Raw genomic sequence first — 19,501 nt, 5'->3', positions numbered from 1 at the left:
AGAAGTGATCCAAGCAGAGGGAGACACCGAAACAGAAAAAGAAACAGCAATGTGAAGACAGAGGGGAAGGGTGTGAGAAGTTCTCTGACTTGCCACTCCCCAGGCCACAGGATTTAAAATGTCCCATTTAATTAGATGTTGTCCTTGTTCTCTAGAATTTTTAACAACTACATGAAAATTATTCTAAAGTATTCAGTTTCAGTATAGGGCAACACAGTAGCGTAGTGGTTAGCACAACTCTTTACAGTACAGGTAGGCTAATTGGTCATTATAATTTGTCCCATGATTAGGGTGTGAGTAATCCAGAGATTGCTGGGCAGTGTGGCTCAAAGGGCCAGAAGGTCCTACCTGTATTGTATCGCAATAATAAATAAATAAATATATAAATAAAATTAAAAAATGCAGAACATTTCAGAATATTCTTCTTCATTAAGGTAAACAGCATCATGGGTACATTTTTAATTTTGGCCTTTTGAATTCAAGTGAAGTGCCGTTAAGTCAGGTATCACCAAATTCTCTGCTCGCATCTAATAATTTAACATCCTAATCTAAGGTGAAGTTCTTAGTTTGATTAAATTGACATTTCTCTCACCTTGCAGTTTCTCTGAGTTAAATTGTTCATTTGTGTCAAACAATGGTCAGTATTGATCTCTCTGAAATAGAACTGGCTGTGTCATTCAACTATCCCAAAGTTAAAATGGGTTTTCCTTTCCATCAGACGATGTTTGATTCAGTTCCAGCTCTGTGAGGAAGCACTCAATCTCTCTTGACAACATCTTTCAGAATCTTATTGAAGGTCAAACTTGTGTCCATTGAAAATAAACTTAAATGATACAATAACACATTTTTACTTTACCAACTCTCCTTAATTTGTTCACAAATAGAAAGCGTTTTCTTTTTTTGCCGCCAGTTAATTCTGCTCTGATTTCAAATTTGCTCCCTACGTGTAAAATGAATTATTGTGGCAGTCCATTGTTTTATGGGGAGATGATCGAGACTGACCAATGTTTAAAGTTATCCAACAATATAGTAATAAAATAAGATTATACTTAATAAATTTCATTTGCAAAAATTCAAGTCATAAAATCTGGATGATTCTGTATTCCAATACTCCTTAGAAACAAATATATGTGCAGAAATCACTGAGATCAAACATGCTACAAAATGAAGTTTCAGAATAGCAGTTGTAAGTCCTGTTGATTATGGTGGTTTTCTGATTGTGTAGGCATTAAGGCAATACTGTAACTGTTACTAACATCTTTTGTGCTGCTTTAGCACGCTCACAATATGGACCATCTTTTCACAGTAAAAGCTCAGAAGTAAAGTCATTGTTTGACTTTCGTTCCTACAGCAGTGCTCTGATTTGTGTTGACTTTGGTATTTATTTCTTGAATAATCACATTAGGCCGCTTGGCATACTTACAAGAAATGGCCCTGCGGAGTTTGCGATAATGTTTCAGATCTTTCTTTTTGATCCTCTTGTAATAAACCATCAATAAACTGAAAGTCAAATTGAGAGCAATGCTCGCAGAAAATAATCCGGGGCCAATGAGGCAAAAGTAAAGGATTTCTTTCAATTTAATTTCCCTTTTCCTGTGACAAAGTGGGAAAAGTTTATCTGCAGCTTCTGTGATAAGGATTCCTTGCAAAGAATCTGGAAATTCACAAGTGACATCAGCAGCATCTGGTAAAGATGAAAACAATAACCATCAAATGAAGATTTTGTAACCAGTTCAATCTGATCCAAAGATTAATACATGGTGGATTTGAATTCACATTTCACTGAACAAAAATGTCTTGATTTGTTTCTTTGGAAAACAAAAGAATAGTAAAGATGTTGTATATCATGAAATATGTGACTACAAAGAACATTCAAAATTTCATCCAAAACCAAGCCTGATTTGCACCTGGAAATATTGAAAAGAATATTAATTAGAATTTGAATCAATATAAATTTGATTTGGAACTTTGTATAGTTATATTGCATACATACAATAGACTGACAAGCACTAAAATATAAATACCCATTTGTTAGAAAAATTAACTGCTTCACAAATACCCTTCAATTAGGATCTTTGCAACTGTGCCCAGGATGCTCCACACATGGCTTCAAACAATGCTATGGTTAATGTTAGAAACATTAGTTTCAACAAAAGGTCTCACTATTGCAATCTTGGTGCAGGTTATTGAATCTTGTTCACCATCTTCATTCATAGACTGCGGCATGAGTCTCATTTGAAAGACTACAGCATTAGAGTTCAGCTTCTCTGCACAGTCATTTCTGAAGGTAAATGGCTAAAGCATAAAGTGCGGCCTAATTTGTTTGGGCAATTTAATATCACCTCAGACCCTCCAAGTCATATGAGTCACCACCAAACTATTCATTTATTCCCTTTCAAGCCAAATCGTCTTTACTTTAGAACACAGCTACTGTAACTGCTATGACCACTCCATTTATTTCACTCAGCTGAGAAAATGTGGCAAACTGCTTCGAAAACTTCGGTTGTCTTAGTTTCAACAACTCACTGAGGAAACAGAGCTAGATCCCTGCTCTTCCTGTGAAGGAGCACAGCATCGTGGCTACAATGCCTAATTAAATGGCTCATTGCTTGACCTAGCCTTCCAGTTTATCTCCAGCTACATTATCCATTCCTTTGATCAACAGTACTGTAATATTCTGTACTCTATAATCAAGGGAATAGATGCATAGCCTAAGCAAATTGCCTACATAATTTGACCCTTCCGATACTAACATCCCCCCTCCCCGACACACACACACACATCCAGTGATGAAGTTCTAAATTAGGTCTAACCCAAGCTTTAAATCCTGTAACTACAATATAATTTCAAATTGAAATTGCAATTAATCCCACCCGTTAAGAAATGTGTTCGCACATCAGATCAGAATCAAACTCTGTTCTTATGTTTCCCCCTCTGCACAGTAAAATAGTTTATTAATATCCATGCAGCGAATGCTCCTTGACAGGGTACTGAACTTTCGTTGACATCAGAGAAACCAGACCCCAACCTCATTTACTAGTAATGGAAGAAGAAACAAGACGGGCAGCATATCACGTATTAAGTTTAAACTTGGATCATAATGCATATATGCCTTACCTAGTGATCAAGTGTTTAACATGTAACATGACTGAAAGATGAATAGTTGTTGGAGTTGATATTAAAATACGTCTTAATTCTGACTGGATTAGAGGCGCCGACGTAGTGCTGGGGTTTGTTATAATTATCATTAATATATTTTAATGTTGTTTTATCGTTAACATACTTCACTAATATTCACCTCCACAACAACTTCATTTAGAGCAAACCTAAATAATTTGAAACGTACAGGCGAAGGCTTTGATTGAGCAAACCCTTTACATGTTCATTCGTTCCGGAATACAAATTTAAAATGAACTCAAGGTGGGTTTAAGCACGATCTGAACGCATTTCCGATATCCTACGATGCATTCTGAAATAATTGAAATTTAAATAGATGTAATTTCACCCAGCAGTGAAGGACAGCTGAAAATGTACCTGGAATAATTTTTCTGTGTCTTCTCATCCAGCTAATTAAGCATTCCGTGTTACAGTTGCACGTCCAGGGGTTTCCAGCAAGACGCACAGACCTCAGGTACGGAAGCGCTGCGAGCAGATTGACATCAATGAATGTTAAACTATTTCCACTTATGTCAATTTCTTGCAGTTTCGAGTTTGTTGAGAGGGCCCGCTTGTCGAAGAAGATCAGCTCATTGTTGCTGCTCACTTTCAGCACTACTAAGTTGGGCAGATATTTGAAAGTGAAAGGAGCGATCTTCCGCAAGTGATTGCGGCTGAGGTCCAGGTACACCAGCATCTGCATGTTGAGGAAGGAGCTTTGTGAGATCTCAGTCAGGGAGTTGTTACTGATGTCCAGGTACACCAGGCTGCCCAGATAGTTGAGCTGGGCAGCGGGGAGGCTGGAAATGTTATTGTTGGAAATAATCAGTTGCTTGGTGTTGAGTGGGATGTCTGTTGGAAATTGTTGGAGTTGGGCCCCCGTGCAGTTGACTAGAAACGGACTACAATTGCATCCGTGAGGGCAGCCAGCAACCCGACACACTTTGGCAATAAAAACAATACACAACAGTCTTAACGTCCTTACAGTGAAAGACACATCCATACTCCGGTTATCGAGGGAAGTTCTTTCATTCAAGTCTTTTTACCCAGAGCATCTCCATCGCGCGAAATTCGGTTGTGTCTGCCTGCGGTCTTGGAAAAGTTGAAGGATCAAGCGCCATCGCGATCCATAGTCACGCCGTGTGCAATTGGTGCAGAAAGCGTAGGACAATGAAGATCATAGAGAGTTTGCTTATTGGTCAGTTGATTGTACATCTGGTCCCTTTGTACGCTCTGGTTTTCGGGAGCTGACACATCCGGAGAGATGTTATAACCTAAACTGGGAACGGTGAAATAAAGGCTGTGGTGAGTTGATGGCATGTTACCACTCAGCTGTACCGCATGCAACCCAGAAGACACTTCCATTTCCTTAGCGTGCGCTATTTTTAGATTATGGATTATTTATTTACTATGTGCTTAAATGCCTACCTGCGCTATCATAATCCTTTAACCAGTCCACTAAATATAACGGGTAAATTATTAACGGGTACAGATTGTTTTATGTGTCGCTTTTCGTTTCAGCGTCACTTTTAATAAATCCATTAAAGTGGAATTTCGTTCGGCCACGAATGCTTTAACAAGTGCACATTGTTTGTATTTTGAGGTTTCAGGTAAGAAGATGACATTTCACACCAGTGAAAGCCAAACCAAACATCACCGACATATGAAATATTAAGGACTGGTTATGAGGCTCGGTATTAACGTGGCGCACACCACCCAACCCTTATGTAAGAAATGACAACCATGCTTCTAGGAGTTGCATTGTGCAAGCTTCAAACACAAATATTCTTTTACTCAATTCCTAGCTTTGATATCCCAGGAAGCCTTTAGCTATTCAAATCAGTCAGAAATTGTTGGGAAAAGCCGCTAAATTTTCAAGATAATATTTATAATTAAATACTTACCAGAAACTTGCCTACTTTTTAAACTGACTGTTGTTTAAGGTAGGTAGAAAGTACCTTGAAACCCTAAAACCTTTCATCATTCAGTTAGATCATGACTAACCAGTGTTGAACCCAATTACTCAACAGAGTTGGGGGTTCAGTTCAGTTCCGTTATCAGCCCTTTCAGTCAACGTCCAATGGTAGGGGCATGAGTTTGATTAATTTAATTACAATCAGAAAAAGAACACTAGAGAATTTAAAGAGCTTGAAAGATCATAAATCCAAAGTATCTGATGTGATTTCACTCCTGGTAGATATCCAGCATTGCTGCTGAAATCTGTGAATTTCAAGGGAGGGAAAGTTTGGGTCCAGTTGTAATAATTTTACCTTTTCTCCACCAATAGTCAACAACTGAAGAATGTATAGGAAATGTTGGAGATCTTTGGAGCTACACCTCAACTGGTCATCAGCTATCAGAGGGAAGGGGACACATTAGTTTCTTTAATTTGGAATGGGACATGAAATTTGACATCATTGCCTCTCTCCATTTAAACGTCAAGAAAAGTCAGAAACTGGGAGTCTGATCACTTTCCATTTATTGTGCAACAACCTCGCCAGGAAATAGGTCATGTCATTTTTCTTTTCACTCAGGAGCAAAGTCCTGTTGCTCAGCTCATTCAGTCACCCTGAGAAATTCCACTTTTTCAGAAAGAAAACTATGTATCTTATTTTGTATGAGGAGTGGCAATGGAACAAGCACGTGAGAAATAGAGACTATGAGATGCCAGCTTAATTTCTTTCTATAATCCATATTGGCTCAACTCAACCCTACTATTCTTCAGAATGATCCATGTGGCATCTTTTGTTAGAGTCCAGCAATTTCCTTACCATTGACATTAGGTCGACAGGTCACTGGTTGCCTGATTTCTGTCTCACCCCCTGTTCTAACTAGTGAGTTCATATTTGCTACCCTCTAATCCACAGGCACATTCCAGAATCTGTAGAACTTTGGAAGATGATTACCAGAGCACCCACTAACTCTACAAACTCCTATTTCTCCACCTTCAAACATACTGTATGTATCCTCCTTGTCCTTGTGTTTTCTAACCTGTTCCTTAGATGTCCTTTTGCTCTAGATGTGTGTATAGAATGCCTTCAGATTCACTTTAATCCTATTTGCCAATGAGTTTTCATAGCCATTCCTGTCTTTCCTAAGTCCTTCTTGAGATCTTTTCTGGCATTTTTATAATTCTCAAGGACCCGATGTGATTTTATCTTCTTATAACTTACCTTTCCTTTCTTTTCTTTAAATTCACCACCTCATTCAACATCCAAGCTGTTCCCAATTTACTCACCCTAGTTCATGCCTAGTACTCCCATATTTCACCCTACTCCAATTTAATGTTCTCCCACAAAGTCCGTACTTATCCTTACCTGTACCTATATTAAAAGGTAAAGAGATGTGAATCACTATTCCCTCACCGTTCTCCCATTGAAAGGCCAGTCATCTGGCCAGGCTCATTAACCAATACCAGGTCCAGTATGGCCCCTCCTCTTGTTGGACTATCTACATATTGATTTAAGAAACCCTTTTGGATGGAGCTAACAAACTCTACCCCATCTAAACCTCCTGCATTAAGGAGGTCCCAGTGTATGTTAGGGAAGTTGAAGTCACCAACCATAACAACAGTTTTGTTTTCACACCTTTTCCAAATCTGCTTACATAACTTTCCCTCAATGTCCCAGTGGCTATTGAAGGGTCTGTAATACAGTCCCCTCAAATTGATTGCAACTTTCTTATCTTTGAATTATACTCATATCAACTCAATGGGTGAGCCCCCCCATTATGACCCCTGAGTGCAGCTGTGATATTGTCCCTGATTAATAGCACAATTCTCCCACACACACACATTTTTTACCTTCTTTTCTATCCTTTCTAAACCATGGAAACCCTGGAACATTAAACATCTATTCCTGTCCTTCTTTCAACGAAGTCTCTGTTATGGCCACAGCACTGTAGTTCATGTACTGCTCCTTACGAAGTTCATCACCCTTACCTAAAATGCTCCAGACCATTGTATCTATTACTTTAATCCTGCCTAATCTTACTGATCATGACATCTACTTTCCTCTCAATCCACTCTCTGGTGGGTGCTTTGGTTCCCACCCCACTGCCAAACTCATTTAAACCCTCCTGAGAAGCACTAGTGAACCTCCTGGGCAGGATATTGGTCTCCCTGCAGTTAAACCACAAGACACAGGAGCAGATTTAGTCTGTTAGTACCATTGAGTCTGCTTTGCCATTTAGTCATGCCTGATTTATCTCAACACCATTCTCCTGCCTTCTCCCTATAACCTTTGACGCCCTTCCAGTCAAGAATCAGGTGCAAGGGTCAGGGACATCTCAGATCAGATCAATAGCATTCCTAAGTAGGAGGCTGAGCAGCCAGAAGATGTGGTCCACATTGGCCCAACAACATGGGTAGGAAGGGTAATGAGGTCCTGCAAAGTGAATTCATGGAGTTAGGTGCTAAGTTAAGGGCAGGACATCCAGGGTTATGATCGCAGGATTGGCATGTGCTAGAGAGGCCAGGAATAGGTTGATAATACAGTTTAACACATGGGTAAGGAGATGATGCAAGCGGGAGGGCTTCAGGTTTTTGGATAATTGCACTGTCTTCCAGGGAAGGTGGGACCTGTAAAGGAAAGATGGTTTGCACCTGAACTGGAAGGGGGACTAATGTCCTCACAGGAAAGTTGCTAGCACTGCTCCAGGGGCTTAAACTTAGAGTTTTGGGGGGTGATGGACTAGAATGCCAGGACAATTAGTGGGGGAGTTGTAGGGAAAGATGTCTTTAAGTTACAAAGCAGGAATTGAAAGGTTGAACATGGTGTGAATAATATTCTCAGTTTATCTATTTCAATGAATGAAGTATTGTAGGTAAGGCAGACACGCTTAGAGCATGGATTAGCATGTGGAATTATGACATTACAACCATTATTGAGACTTGGTTGGAGGAGGGGCAGGACTGGCAGCTCAATGTTCCAGGGTTCCATTGTTTTACGCTCGATAGAACAGGAGGGATTAAAGGGGAAAGAGGTGGCATCACTAGTCAGGGAAAATGTCATGACAGTGCTCAGACAGGGCAGACAGGAGGGCTTATCTACTTAGGTTATATGTGTGGGACTGAGGAATATGATAAGGATGACAATGTTAATGAGATTATATCATAGCCCACCCAACAGTCAGTGGGATTTAGAGAAGGAAATTTGTAGGGATAACGGACTGTTGCAAGAAACATAAAGTTGTGAAGGTAGGTGATTTTAACTTTCCACATATTGACTGGGATACCCATATTGCAAAAGGGCGGTATGGAATAGTTTGTCAAATGTGTCCATGAAAATTTCCGTAACCTATACATAGAGGTTCCAACCAGAGAGAGTGCAATACTGGATGTCCTATTAGAGAAAGAGAGAGTGTGAATATGGGAACAGTTTGGAGCTAGTGATCATAATTCCATTAGTTTCAAATTAATTAGAGAGAAGGATAGATCTGGTCCTTGGATTGAGATTCTAGATTGGAGGAAGGCCAATTTTGATGGCGTCAGAAACAATCTGGTAAGTGCAGATTGGGATAGATTGTTTCCTAACAAAGACACGCTTGGTTAGTAGGAAGCCTTCAAAACGGAAATTTTGGAAGTACAGTGTTTGCACGTTCTTGTCAAGATAAGAGGCAATGCTAGCCGTTTTAGGGAAACGCACGCACAAAATACTGGAGGAACTCTGCAGGTCAAGCAGTATCTATGAAGATGAATAAATGGTTGACTTGGTTTTTGAGAGATATTGAGGCCCTGGTTAAAAGGAAGGAGGTGCATAGTTGGTGTAAGCAACAAATGAGACACTTGAGAAGTCTACAAAATGCAAGGGAACACTTAAGAGGGAAATCAGGAGGGCAAAAAAGGTGTGAGGTTGCTCTAGCAGACAAGGTGAAGGAGAATCCCAAGGGCTTTTACAGATACATTAAGATCAAAAGGATAACAAGTCCTCTTGATCATCAGCTTGATCATCTATGTGTTGTGTTGAAAGAGGTGGGGGAGACCTTAAATGGCTTTTTTTCTGTATCCGTATTTGCTCAGAAGATGGACACAGAGCCTATAGAACTGAGCAAAGCAGCAGTAAGGACATGGACTTATTTGGATTACAGAGGAGGAGGCGCTTGCTGTCTTGAGGCAAATTAGGACAGATAAATCCTCAAGGCCTGACATGGTGTCCCCTTGGAGCTTGTGGGAGGCTGGGGTAGAAATTGCAGGAGCCCTAGCAGATATACTTAAAATGTCCTTTGCCATGGCAGACGTGCCAGGGGATTGGAGGATAGCTACTGTTGTTCTGTTGCTTAAAATATGCTCTAAGAATAAATTGGGAAATTACAGGCCAATGAATCTGACATCAGTTGTGGGTAAATTCTTGGAAAGTATTCTAAGGAACCAAATATATATATATTTAGATAGACAGGGCCTGATTAGGGATAGGCAACATGGCTTTGTGTGTGGTAGGTCATGGCTAACCTAACCTTTATAAAACGATCTAGGATCATTCAAACATTTTGAGTTTTTCAAGGTTACCAAGAAAATTGATAAAGGAAAGGGTGTGGATGCTGTCTGCTTCAGCAAAGGCTTTGACAAGGTCCTGCATGGGGTGTTGCTCCAAAAGGTTCAGTCGTTTGACATTCAAGATGAGGTAGGATTTAAATCCAATTTAGGATTTGACTTTGACTTTGTGGGAGGATCCAGAGAGTGGTGGTGGATGGCTGTCTTTCTGACTGCAGGCCTGTGGCTATTGGTGTGCAGGGATCAATACTGGGTCCATTGTTTGTCACCTATATCAATGATCTGGACGAAAATGTGGTCAGCTGGATCAGCAAATTTGCGGATGACACCACAACTGGGGACGTAGTGGACAGCGAGAAAGGCTATCAAAGCTTGCAGTGGGATCTGTGAAAGTGGCATCACAGATGGACATGGTCACAAAGAGAACTTTTGGCATATTGGCCTTCACAAATCAAAGTATTGAGCACCACAGTTGAAGTTGTACAAGATGTTGGTGAAGCCTAAATTGGAATATTGGGTGCAGCGCTGGTCACCTAACTACAGGAACCATATCAATAAGATTGAAAGAGTACAGAGAAAATTTACAAAGGTGTTGCCAGGATTTGATGACCTGAGTTTTAGGGAAAGATTGAATAGGATAGGACTTTATTCAAGGAGTGTGGGAGAATGAAGGGAAGTTTGACAGAGATATGAGGTATAGATAGGCTTGGGTGAGATTAGAACTGGAGGTCATGGTGAAGGGTGAAATAGTTAAGGGTTACATAAGGGTCAACTTCTTCACCCAGAGGATGGTGCAAGCGTAGAAAGAGCTGCCTGCAGAACTGTTGGATGCGGGTTCAATTTCACTATTTAACTAAAGTTTGGGTAAGTACTATACATGTATGTGAGGGCTATGGTCAGGTGCAGGTCAATGGAATTAGGCAGAATAATAATCTGGCATGGACTAGATGGGTTGAAGGGCCTGTTTCTGTGCTGTATGACCTCTTCCACCCTATAACCTATGTCATTGGTGCCAATGTGCACCATGACATCCTGCTGCTCACCCTCCCCCTTCAGACTGTTCTGCAGCTACTCACAGGCACTCTCGACCATGGCAACTATTCTGCACAGTCTGTCCCGCTAACTGCTGAATGTCCTGTCACTATTGACATCGACATCACATTCATATTGAAACGCAACATTTTCAAACTGAATATTAAATTCTATCATATTAGATCCCTCTTTCCCAAATGTCCAGGATATCAAAGTTATTAATTAACCATTTCTCTTTGCATAAAACAAGATCTAAATAGCCTTTCCACTAGTTGGTTCCACATCATATTAATTTGCAAAGGTGTCTGAAATATATTCCACAAATCCCTCTTTTAGTTTATCACAGCAATCTCGCTTCCCCCAGTCTGTCCGTATGTTAAAATGTCCACTAATTTCCTCCATACACGCACATCTACTTTCCTACTTTATGTTGTGTCCAATATTGCGAATACTAATTGGTCACCTATAATTAATTTCTACCAATAGTTTCTACTCTTTGTTATTTACCTAGCTCAACTCTAATTTATTTCTAGTTCTACATCATGATCTGTCAAATCAAGATAATTTCTCACCACTGCTTAGATCTCCTCCCTTGTTAATATTGATATTGCATACCATTTTGTTTCCACTCTCCTCTCCTATCAGTTCCTTGCTATCCAGCCTTTGACCTTTCCTACCCACCTGGCTCCACCTATCACCACCTAGCTATCCTCCTTCCCCTCCTCCCACCTTTTTATTCTGGGGTCTCCCCCACCCCTTCCTTTCTAGTCCTAACAAAAGCTCTTGGCCCAGAAAGTCAACTGTTTACTCTTTTCCATGGATGCTCCCTAACCTGCAGAGTTCCTCCAACATTTTGTGGGTGGAGCTTACCATTTTGTTTGCATGTCATAAATGTTGAATACCATGGAATATTTAATTCCCAGCTTTAATCATCCTCCATCCTTAATGGCAATTTGATCATACACATTTACTTGCATTTTCATGTTAATTATGTGTGGCATAATGTGCTTCGATGATCCAGGCTTGATCTTAGCCTCCATGTCTGTGTAGTGCTTGTACTTCCATCTGTATGGGGTTTCTCCACAATGCCTGAGTTTACCCGGCATCCTAATAATGTGCAGCTTGATGTGTTCATTGACTGCTGTAAACTCCCATGATTGGATGACTGATGGATGAATCGCAGTGTTGATGAAAAACATATAAGAGAAAACAGGGCACAGAAAATAAGTGAGGGAATGGCATTGATGGAGATGCTCTGAGATTTGGCAAATCTCAGTGACAAATAGCCTCCTATGCTTTAGGGAATTATTTGAATTTAATTTGCCTTGTTGTGAATGTTGTGAGCATTCAGATGCAGTGCATTTAATTCCATCACTAGATTTTTTTTGTATTTTCACTCCCTCCCCATGCTTTACTCTTTGACTTTACTATTGCTGTCTCATTACAGTCAATCTTCACCTCCCTGTTCATTTCCATCCTTCCAGATTTCAAGGTTCCCATTCCTTTGTCAAGCTGATTGAGACCTCCCCTCCTGAACAAGAAAATCCCTCCCTCAGGGATGTCAGTGCTGGCTCTGCAGATATGACCTATCCGAATTGTCCAATTACCACTACCCCAGAAACAGGTCGCTCCCTCTGTTACACTATCTCTCCAGCCACACATTTACCTGCTCTATACTCTAATTTCTATAGACATATGTAACATGGGCAATAATCCTGAGATTATTGCCTGCAAAATCATGTTTATCATCCTCTTCCCTCTCTCCCTAATCTCAGGGCAAAATGAGCCACAACTTCTGGTTCTTCACCTTACATTTTCCAGATGGTCTGCAGGTATTCAGTGACCTTGAAAACTGGAAGACAACACACGATCCATTGCCACAGAAAGACATTTAATCCCTCTAGCCATTTAATCTTTGATCAATTATTTTTCTCCCAGTCTTCTTCCTGTTCTCCTCTGCAATTATAATTGTGATTTACAAAGGTTTTAATCAGACCTCACAATCTATTGCCCCTTACTGTCTGCCTGACTGCGCTTTCTCTGTAAGTATAGCAAATTATTGTGCATTCTGTTGTTGCTTTTCTTTATATTGTCTCAATGCACTGTTTTAATCTATTGATCTGCATGGACAGTATGCAAGACAAGTTTTTCACTGGACCTCAGTACATATGACAAATATGAACCAATTTGCCTTAAAATGTTATTGGAAGAAAAAGGAACCTTTTTTGAAATGTCAACCAATAATTCACCTTTAGTAGAGTGGCGGTGATAACAGATCTCATGCTTTTATGATCAGCAAAGCATGACTCTTTCTAAGTTGACCTGAATGGAGTAAGTTTTGTCAGAATCCTCTGAACTTTAATTTGAAGGGCTTGTCAGATGAAGAGCGTTTGATAGCTCTGGGCCTGTATTCCCCAGAATTCAGAAGAATGAGGGGTGACCTCATTGAAACCTATCAAAATGTGAAAGGCCTTGATAGAGTGAATGTGGATAGTTTCCTATGGTGGGAGAGTCTGAGACCAGAGGACACTGCCTCAGAATAGAGTGGCGTCCTTTTACAATAGAGATGCAGAGGAGTTTCTTTAGCCTGAGGGTGATGAAAATGTGGAATTCATTGGCAAAGGTGGCTGTAGAGGCCAAGTCTTTATGTATACTTAGGGCAGGGGTTGATAAATGCTTGATTGGTCAGGGCATGAAGGGATACGGGGAGAAGGCAGGAGGTTGGGGCTGAGAGGAAAATTGTATCAGCCATGATGATGTGGCAGAGCAAACTTGATGGGCCAAATGGCCTAATTCTGCTCCTATATCTTATGATCTTAATATGGTCTTTGAGGATGTTAATCTACTGGGCCAATTTAGTCATGATCAGAGGTGGTACTGCTCCTGTACTCCCATACTGCTCACCTAGAATATACTTCCAATTGTGATATACACTTGAAAGAAAATGTCAGCTGACATCAAATGAAAAATGTGAATTTTATGGGGGTTGGTTAAAGAAGCTTGAATAATCTCCTCACATATTTATTTGCTTTTGACACCAAAACTTTTTTGAACAAGCCTATGACTAGGTAATGAATAATATGGATGTAGCACCTTGGCATTATCTACTTTGTGACAAATGAGCTTACTCCGTCAATTCATGTCTCTTCTAGTACATGGGTGAAATTCTCCTATCTTTAAGTAGGGAAGGCACAATCCTGCTGATAAAATATCCCATTCAGGGCTATATAGCATCATAAACAGCTTCTGTATTTCAGTGGAACATCGCTGTTCTTGCCTGTTCAAGATGCTGAGTGTTTTGGAAGTGCTTGACTTTAAACTGGATTGAATTTTTGTGGCCTTGAGACTGAACATCCATTTTATGTTACTCTGGTATCATATTCCACATGAGTTGAGGTTACCAAATAAGAAATAGTGCCAAAGCCTAAAATTTACACTGCAAACCATTTCTGCATTTTTTAATGAAATGGTTAGTGACTTCAAGGCCAGAATTTATTTCTGTCCCTCATTGCCCCTAAACTGATTTGGCATTTGTGGGTAAATACATTACAAATAAGCTAAACCGGGTCAAGTTAGCAGACGTCTTTCCCTAAAGGGATTAGTGTCCCGGGTATGCTTGTATAGCAATCCATCTTGTTACCATCTCTGATACTGTCTTTCCATTCCTCAGCCTCTCATTATGAACTCCATGAGGAGTCCAATGTTAGAGTGTGGTCAGAGCTAATATTGCATCACTATATACAAACCTAATCACTATTGATAAAACTCAGTTTAGCAACAATGACCACTTTGTACTAAAACAGACTCTGAATTTTTTATTCTAATTGTGTCCTTTCTTGTATTTTTAAAAATTTATATCGTTAATTTATGCTTTAATTGTCAATGTTGTATATCTGATGTTATGTGCCTGTACTTACTTGAGGTAATCAAACCCTTGGCATTCCGTGTTTTTCATGAAAGGTGATTACAATCGGACTTCACTATGGATACCACAGTAAATAGTCTGCACAAGTAGAAAGTCAGTGCTTTTTCAAAATTGGCAGCTCATTGCCACAGGGTGATACAGCAGGATTTATCTCTGTACAACCGTGTGTTCACTTCCTGTTTTTCCAGTAAAGAAGCTTTCCCCAGGCACTTCAGCAAAAGGCTCTCACATTCTCGTAAAAAGTACGATACTGGTGTTCCTTAACTAACATAATTAAGTGTCCTTCCATTTTGTAAGAATTTGAGAGGGTTTTTTTTTGCTGTACTCTGAGGAGAACTCACTTGCTCTTCCAGCGCTCTTGTGGACCTTTTAAGTTCCTACAGAAGGTTAGAATGGGCTTCAGGTTAACACTTGACCAGACTTAAGTAACTGTGATAAAAGTGCATTTGTCACTTACTATGTAGCACTGTGCTCAGTTATTCCTAGAGTCATACCGCTTTATTATTATAAGAATCTTTCTCGTTTGAATGGGATCCTCCCTTTTGAGCTTTTATCCTCTTTCTGAGATGACAGTAGGCTGGAGCTCAGTTACTGTTTGAACATTATTAAGCTAGTTTGAATGTTAGTATTTTAATAAAATGAGATCAGCCTAGTCATTTCTTGAGTCTGATATCTGCGTCTTACTTGCAAGACCTTCCTAAAAATCCAACTACTGAACATGAAGACAGCTACTCCAGTACCTCTAGTTGAAAGATGATTTTCTCACTACAATTGTAATCTGTTCTAGCAAATTTTTGGATTGTGAACTATTAGATGAATTAAAGACAATATTATAAATCTTACCTGCAGAAGAGTCACCAATGTTCTCCTTTTGGTCTTGAGGTTTACATTCGGTGTTATCTTAGCATTGCCATTAAGTTAAACCAATTAAAATAGATACAGTCAGCACCTCCGAGAATCTGTCCATTCGGGAAATCCAACTTTATAGCATTGGAACTGAAACCACATGTTCTCATATGAGTGATTGGATTACTGTCGAGTCTTCAGAGCAGCTATCTCTCTTCCAACAGTTTAGCTAGGTGCAAGTAAAAGTGAAACAAGAATTATCGTTACACACGTTAAAAAAAAAAGAGGAGGGTGCCTTTATAAAGCTTGAGTTCTACTGGAAACATACTGATGGGGTGGTGCCTAACTTAAATTATTACTGCCACTGACACGTTGTTAGTCCACATTTTTATGTAAAGCCACATTCACAAGTATACAAAGGGAGTGAGTTATGGAACAGAATCACATTGATGCAACATAGACTTCTGTAGAAGGAGAAAAGCAAATAACCCTCACAACAATATTCATAAAACAAAGATTGTTCTCGATCTCCTGTGTGCAGAAAAGGGTTCTGTATGTTCCATGAGGTGCTCTTCACAATTCTGTGTTTTTTTTCATGAACAATGTAATGATTCCTGCATGTAGGCTGAGCCCAAAATATTTTATGGCTTACAGCAATTGCAGCTATCAGACGATGGTGAAGCTTCAGACAGAATAACAGTGAAATTTATCAGTAAATATTTTTTACCTGAGTCTTGAACTGTAAGCTGTTCTCACAGCTTTCAGTGACCTCAACTCTTATGCAGTGTAAATTAAGGAAATGCTACTATATATTTCATCAATGCCTAACCCCAGTTCCAGCTCCAAGAACAATTTGACTTTTAACTTCAATCACTACAAGGACGAATTGTAAACTGGTTGGGGTTGCACCGCTATTCAGCCCCAAACAGGCTATTTTAGGCATCTTCCCTTCGGTTCCCTTGGGCCATTGGGCTCTGTGAGGGCTTAAAGGGTCTCTGAGTCACGTTTCCACCCATTGAGTCAATACTGAATTTGTGTCTGAGCATTCCAGCTAATTTTACTTCTGTATGCATTCAAGCGTTTTTCTTTCAGAAAGCCATCCAGTTCCCTTTTGAAAGGAACAACGTTATCTGTTTCCTCTACTGCCCCTGGTGCATTAGAAGCCCTGACTATTTGCTGTGTAAAGAAACATTCCATAGATGGTCAGATCTGACATCCCAAATAACAAGCAAAATCAAACAAGAGACACTTCCAATGGGTTAGGTCCACTGCAGACAAATGCAAGTAAATCCTCAGGGTAATGCTTAAACAAACATATTCTCTGGGCATTGGGGGAACAGAAGATATTCTATCATAATATCACAGTGAGAAAATAGCAAACATTTAATATTGTTACTGTCTAAGCATTAAATAGTCTCTTCTTCCCCCTCCACTCTCCTCCCTCTCTCTTTTCCTCTCTCTCCCCTCCTTCTCCAACTCTTTATCCTCCCCCTCTCTATCCTTCCTCTTTTTCTATCCATTCTCCATCTCTCTGTCTTCACCTCTCTTCTCCCTCCATTAATCTCTCTCCCTCCCACATCTCTGCCTCTTCCCTCTCTCTTTCCTTCCCCTCCCCCTTTTCTTCCTCTTCCCCTTCCCCATCTCTCTTCCACTCTGCTTGCCTCCTACTCTGCCATTCCACCTACCTCACACTCATCCCACCTCACCATCCCTTCTTCCCACACCACCATTCTTCCTACACCAATGTCCCTCTCTTCTCCTCTTTCCTCCTCCCCCTCCCTTCTTTCTCTCCCCACTCTCCCTCTCCCCCTTTCTGCCCCACCTCCTTTATCCCTCATCGCTTCATCACTCCCCCTCCCCTGGTTCACTTCCAATTTCCATCTTCCTCCCCCATTTTCCTTCCCTTCAGCTTCATCTTCCCTCACTCCATATTCCTCTCTCCTTCCCACCTGCTCCCTCTCCCCTTTCCTACCGTGCTCCCGACTCTCTTTTTCACATGTTCCATTCACCTAAGTGCTTACATTCTCAGTAGATGCCATTAATCTGATTGAGCACAGCTGCCAGCTTTGATTGCTTGCTTTCTTTTACACACACCAAGAATTGTGTGATTTTAGTCTCCATCTTTTATTGCTCAAACAGAACGTTCTTTATTCATAAGCTTTCAATGATTTAAAATACCACCGTAGTCTAGCTGAATAATCTGCACTGTCTCTACAGTAACTAGAAGTGTTGGTTGTCTATCCACAAACAGGCTTGATGACATCAAATTAATTCACGTTGAGCTGTGAAACAGCAACAAACTCCGGGAGTTGGGGGTCAGAGAGCATCGCGATTCGTTATAGCCACTTAAAGGTTATAGCCCAAAATTTCTCGCACTGGGAATATCCTCCGTGTTATGCTGTTTCTCGTCCTGATCTTACACAATTAAACAACATCTCCTTTATTTGTTCTTTAAGTCCAATTCAGCACAGTGAGTACATCAGCAAATCAAACACACCATGGCCAGTGGCTGCTGTGTGCAGTATTTGCTCCAGTTTTGAATTCTGTTGCAATACCCACCTTTTGCATTACACTAGGCTGTGATTTGAACTGGAAATTTTCAGAATAAATGGTTAAAATTTCTTCATAAAAACAAATGTCAGAATTTGTATTGCTTGAGTTGAGACACCATCAGAACTTTGGCAGATCATCCACTGTCCAAAGTCACTGATCATTCCCCCCTGCGCCACAGTTCTTCTCTTCATGTACCCAGGGGCCGGTCGTTGACAGACTCTGCTCTACAAGGGCTACAGCAGTACAGAGATCTGCTGGCATCATTGACCAACTGCGTTGATAGAATGGGCTTGGACAGCCAGTGGAAGGTCCCTCCCACCCTCTTCCTGGCCCATCACTGTTAAAACTGTCACAGCAATTGAATTAGCATTCACAAGTGTTCAAAATCACTTTCAACTGGTTTTTAAAAAATTAAAATAATTTTAATAAACCAAAACACATGCACTTAAACCAGTTGAAAACATTTAAGCTAACAATTAAATCATCTGAAAAGCTTCATTTTACCTGCCTGCCGACAGCCGATTTCTCTCACTCATTTCAATGAGGCAGCTATGCTTATCTAGTGTAAGCTCACAGCCCAGATTTCCCAGCCAGTGAACTGGAAGATCTGCAGAAGCTGGCAACGCTCCACTGGGGAGTTCTTCGGCACAGCGTAGGTGTCCCAGGGCTGGTATCCTGCTGAGCAGAAGGCTATGTTCATCTGTCAGCAAATACTCTAGTACTCCGTTACTTAGTACTCTGATGAATGGACGTTTTGATATGCAGGTCACAGAAAAGGTCTTGGCAACTGAACTAATATTGTTTATGATTAGATGAAGTTGCAGTATAAATAAAAAATGTATCACCTTCATAAAAGAAACAGCCTCGATTATTGTCTCTCACAATTAGCAAATGTCCGATAGATATACCCCATAAAGAAGAATGGTGTGACTTCAGGTGGTAGACCGGCTTTGCCATGGAGTTGCTGCTGCTTTTCCTTAGACCAAAACTGGGAAACAAGGATGACCTGCTCCTTCCCTGGTTCTGTAGTTTCTAAGGTGGCTGATAAGACCATTGTATAGACCACACCTACAATGCAAAATCTGCTTCCATGACCCACTGCCCTCCAGCAATAAAGGCTCGCAACAGGGCCCTGGAAAATGTGAATCTTTACCTGTATCAGAAACCAGTTCTTGGCAAAGGCAAATGTCAATGAAGAAATTCTCTATCACATTCGATGTGCCTGCAGAATTAGTTCCACCACATCAGTCGCTGTGTTTTGGACACATTGAAATTTTTGCTCCATAGTGGTGTACTTACGCAACTTCCATGTTGGACATCACAGCATCCATTTCAGCTTTGAGCTCATCCTCATATAAAGACTACAGGATACCTGCGGTTGGATAGCCATGAACCTCATGGCTTTCAGCAAGGATAGTAGCACTTGGATTAAGTTGTAAATCATTTCTAAAAAGCTCTGACAAATATGTGCTCTAAAGATGAGCAGGGCCCCTCTTGCG

At 40.5% G+C, this 19,501-nt stretch overlaps 1 protein-coding gene across 5 annotated transcripts; it reads right to left on the bottom strand.

Annotated features, from left to right (window-relative positions):
* Nucleotides 1–212: 212 nt before the first annotated feature.
* On the bottom strand, nt 213–17,525 carry LOC134355131 (leucine-rich repeat-containing protein 52-like). Of its 5 annotated transcripts, none has more exons than XM_063064900.1 (4): nt 17,471–17,525; nt 15,447–15,678; nt 3,535–4,435; nt 213–1,684 (listed from the first exon to the last, which is right to left on the bottom strand). In XM_063064900.1, exons 3-4 carry the CDS (start codon nt 4,157–4,159, stop codon nt 1,326–1,328), a joined length of 984 nt encoding a protein of 327 aa, XP_062920970.1. In that variant the 5' UTR covers nt 4,160–4,435; nt 15,447–15,678; nt 17,471–17,525; the 3' UTR covers nt 213–1,325. The 5 variants fall into 5 exon arrangements, with proteins under 5 accessions (XP_062920970.1, XP_062920969.1, XP_062920972.1 ...); XM_063064899.1 differs by lacking the exon at nt 17,471–17,525 and adding an exon at nt 16,177–16,288; XM_063064902.1 differs by lacking the exon at nt 17,471–17,525 and adding an exon at nt 16,177–16,288 and having other exon boundaries at nt 3,535–4,430.
* Nucleotides 17,526–19,501: the final 1,976 nt, after the last annotated feature.

Source organism: Mobula hypostoma, chromosome 12 (genome assembly GCF_963921235.1).
Source record: "Mobula hypostoma chromosome 12, sMobHyp1.1, whole genome shotgun sequence".
Taxonomy (NCBI): Eukaryota; Metazoa; Chordata; class Chondrichthyes; order Myliobatiformes; family Myliobatidae; genus Mobula; species Mobula hypostoma.
The sequence above is the reverse complement of the archived record's forward strand: the minus strand, read 5'-3'. Positions and strand labels throughout refer to the sequence as shown.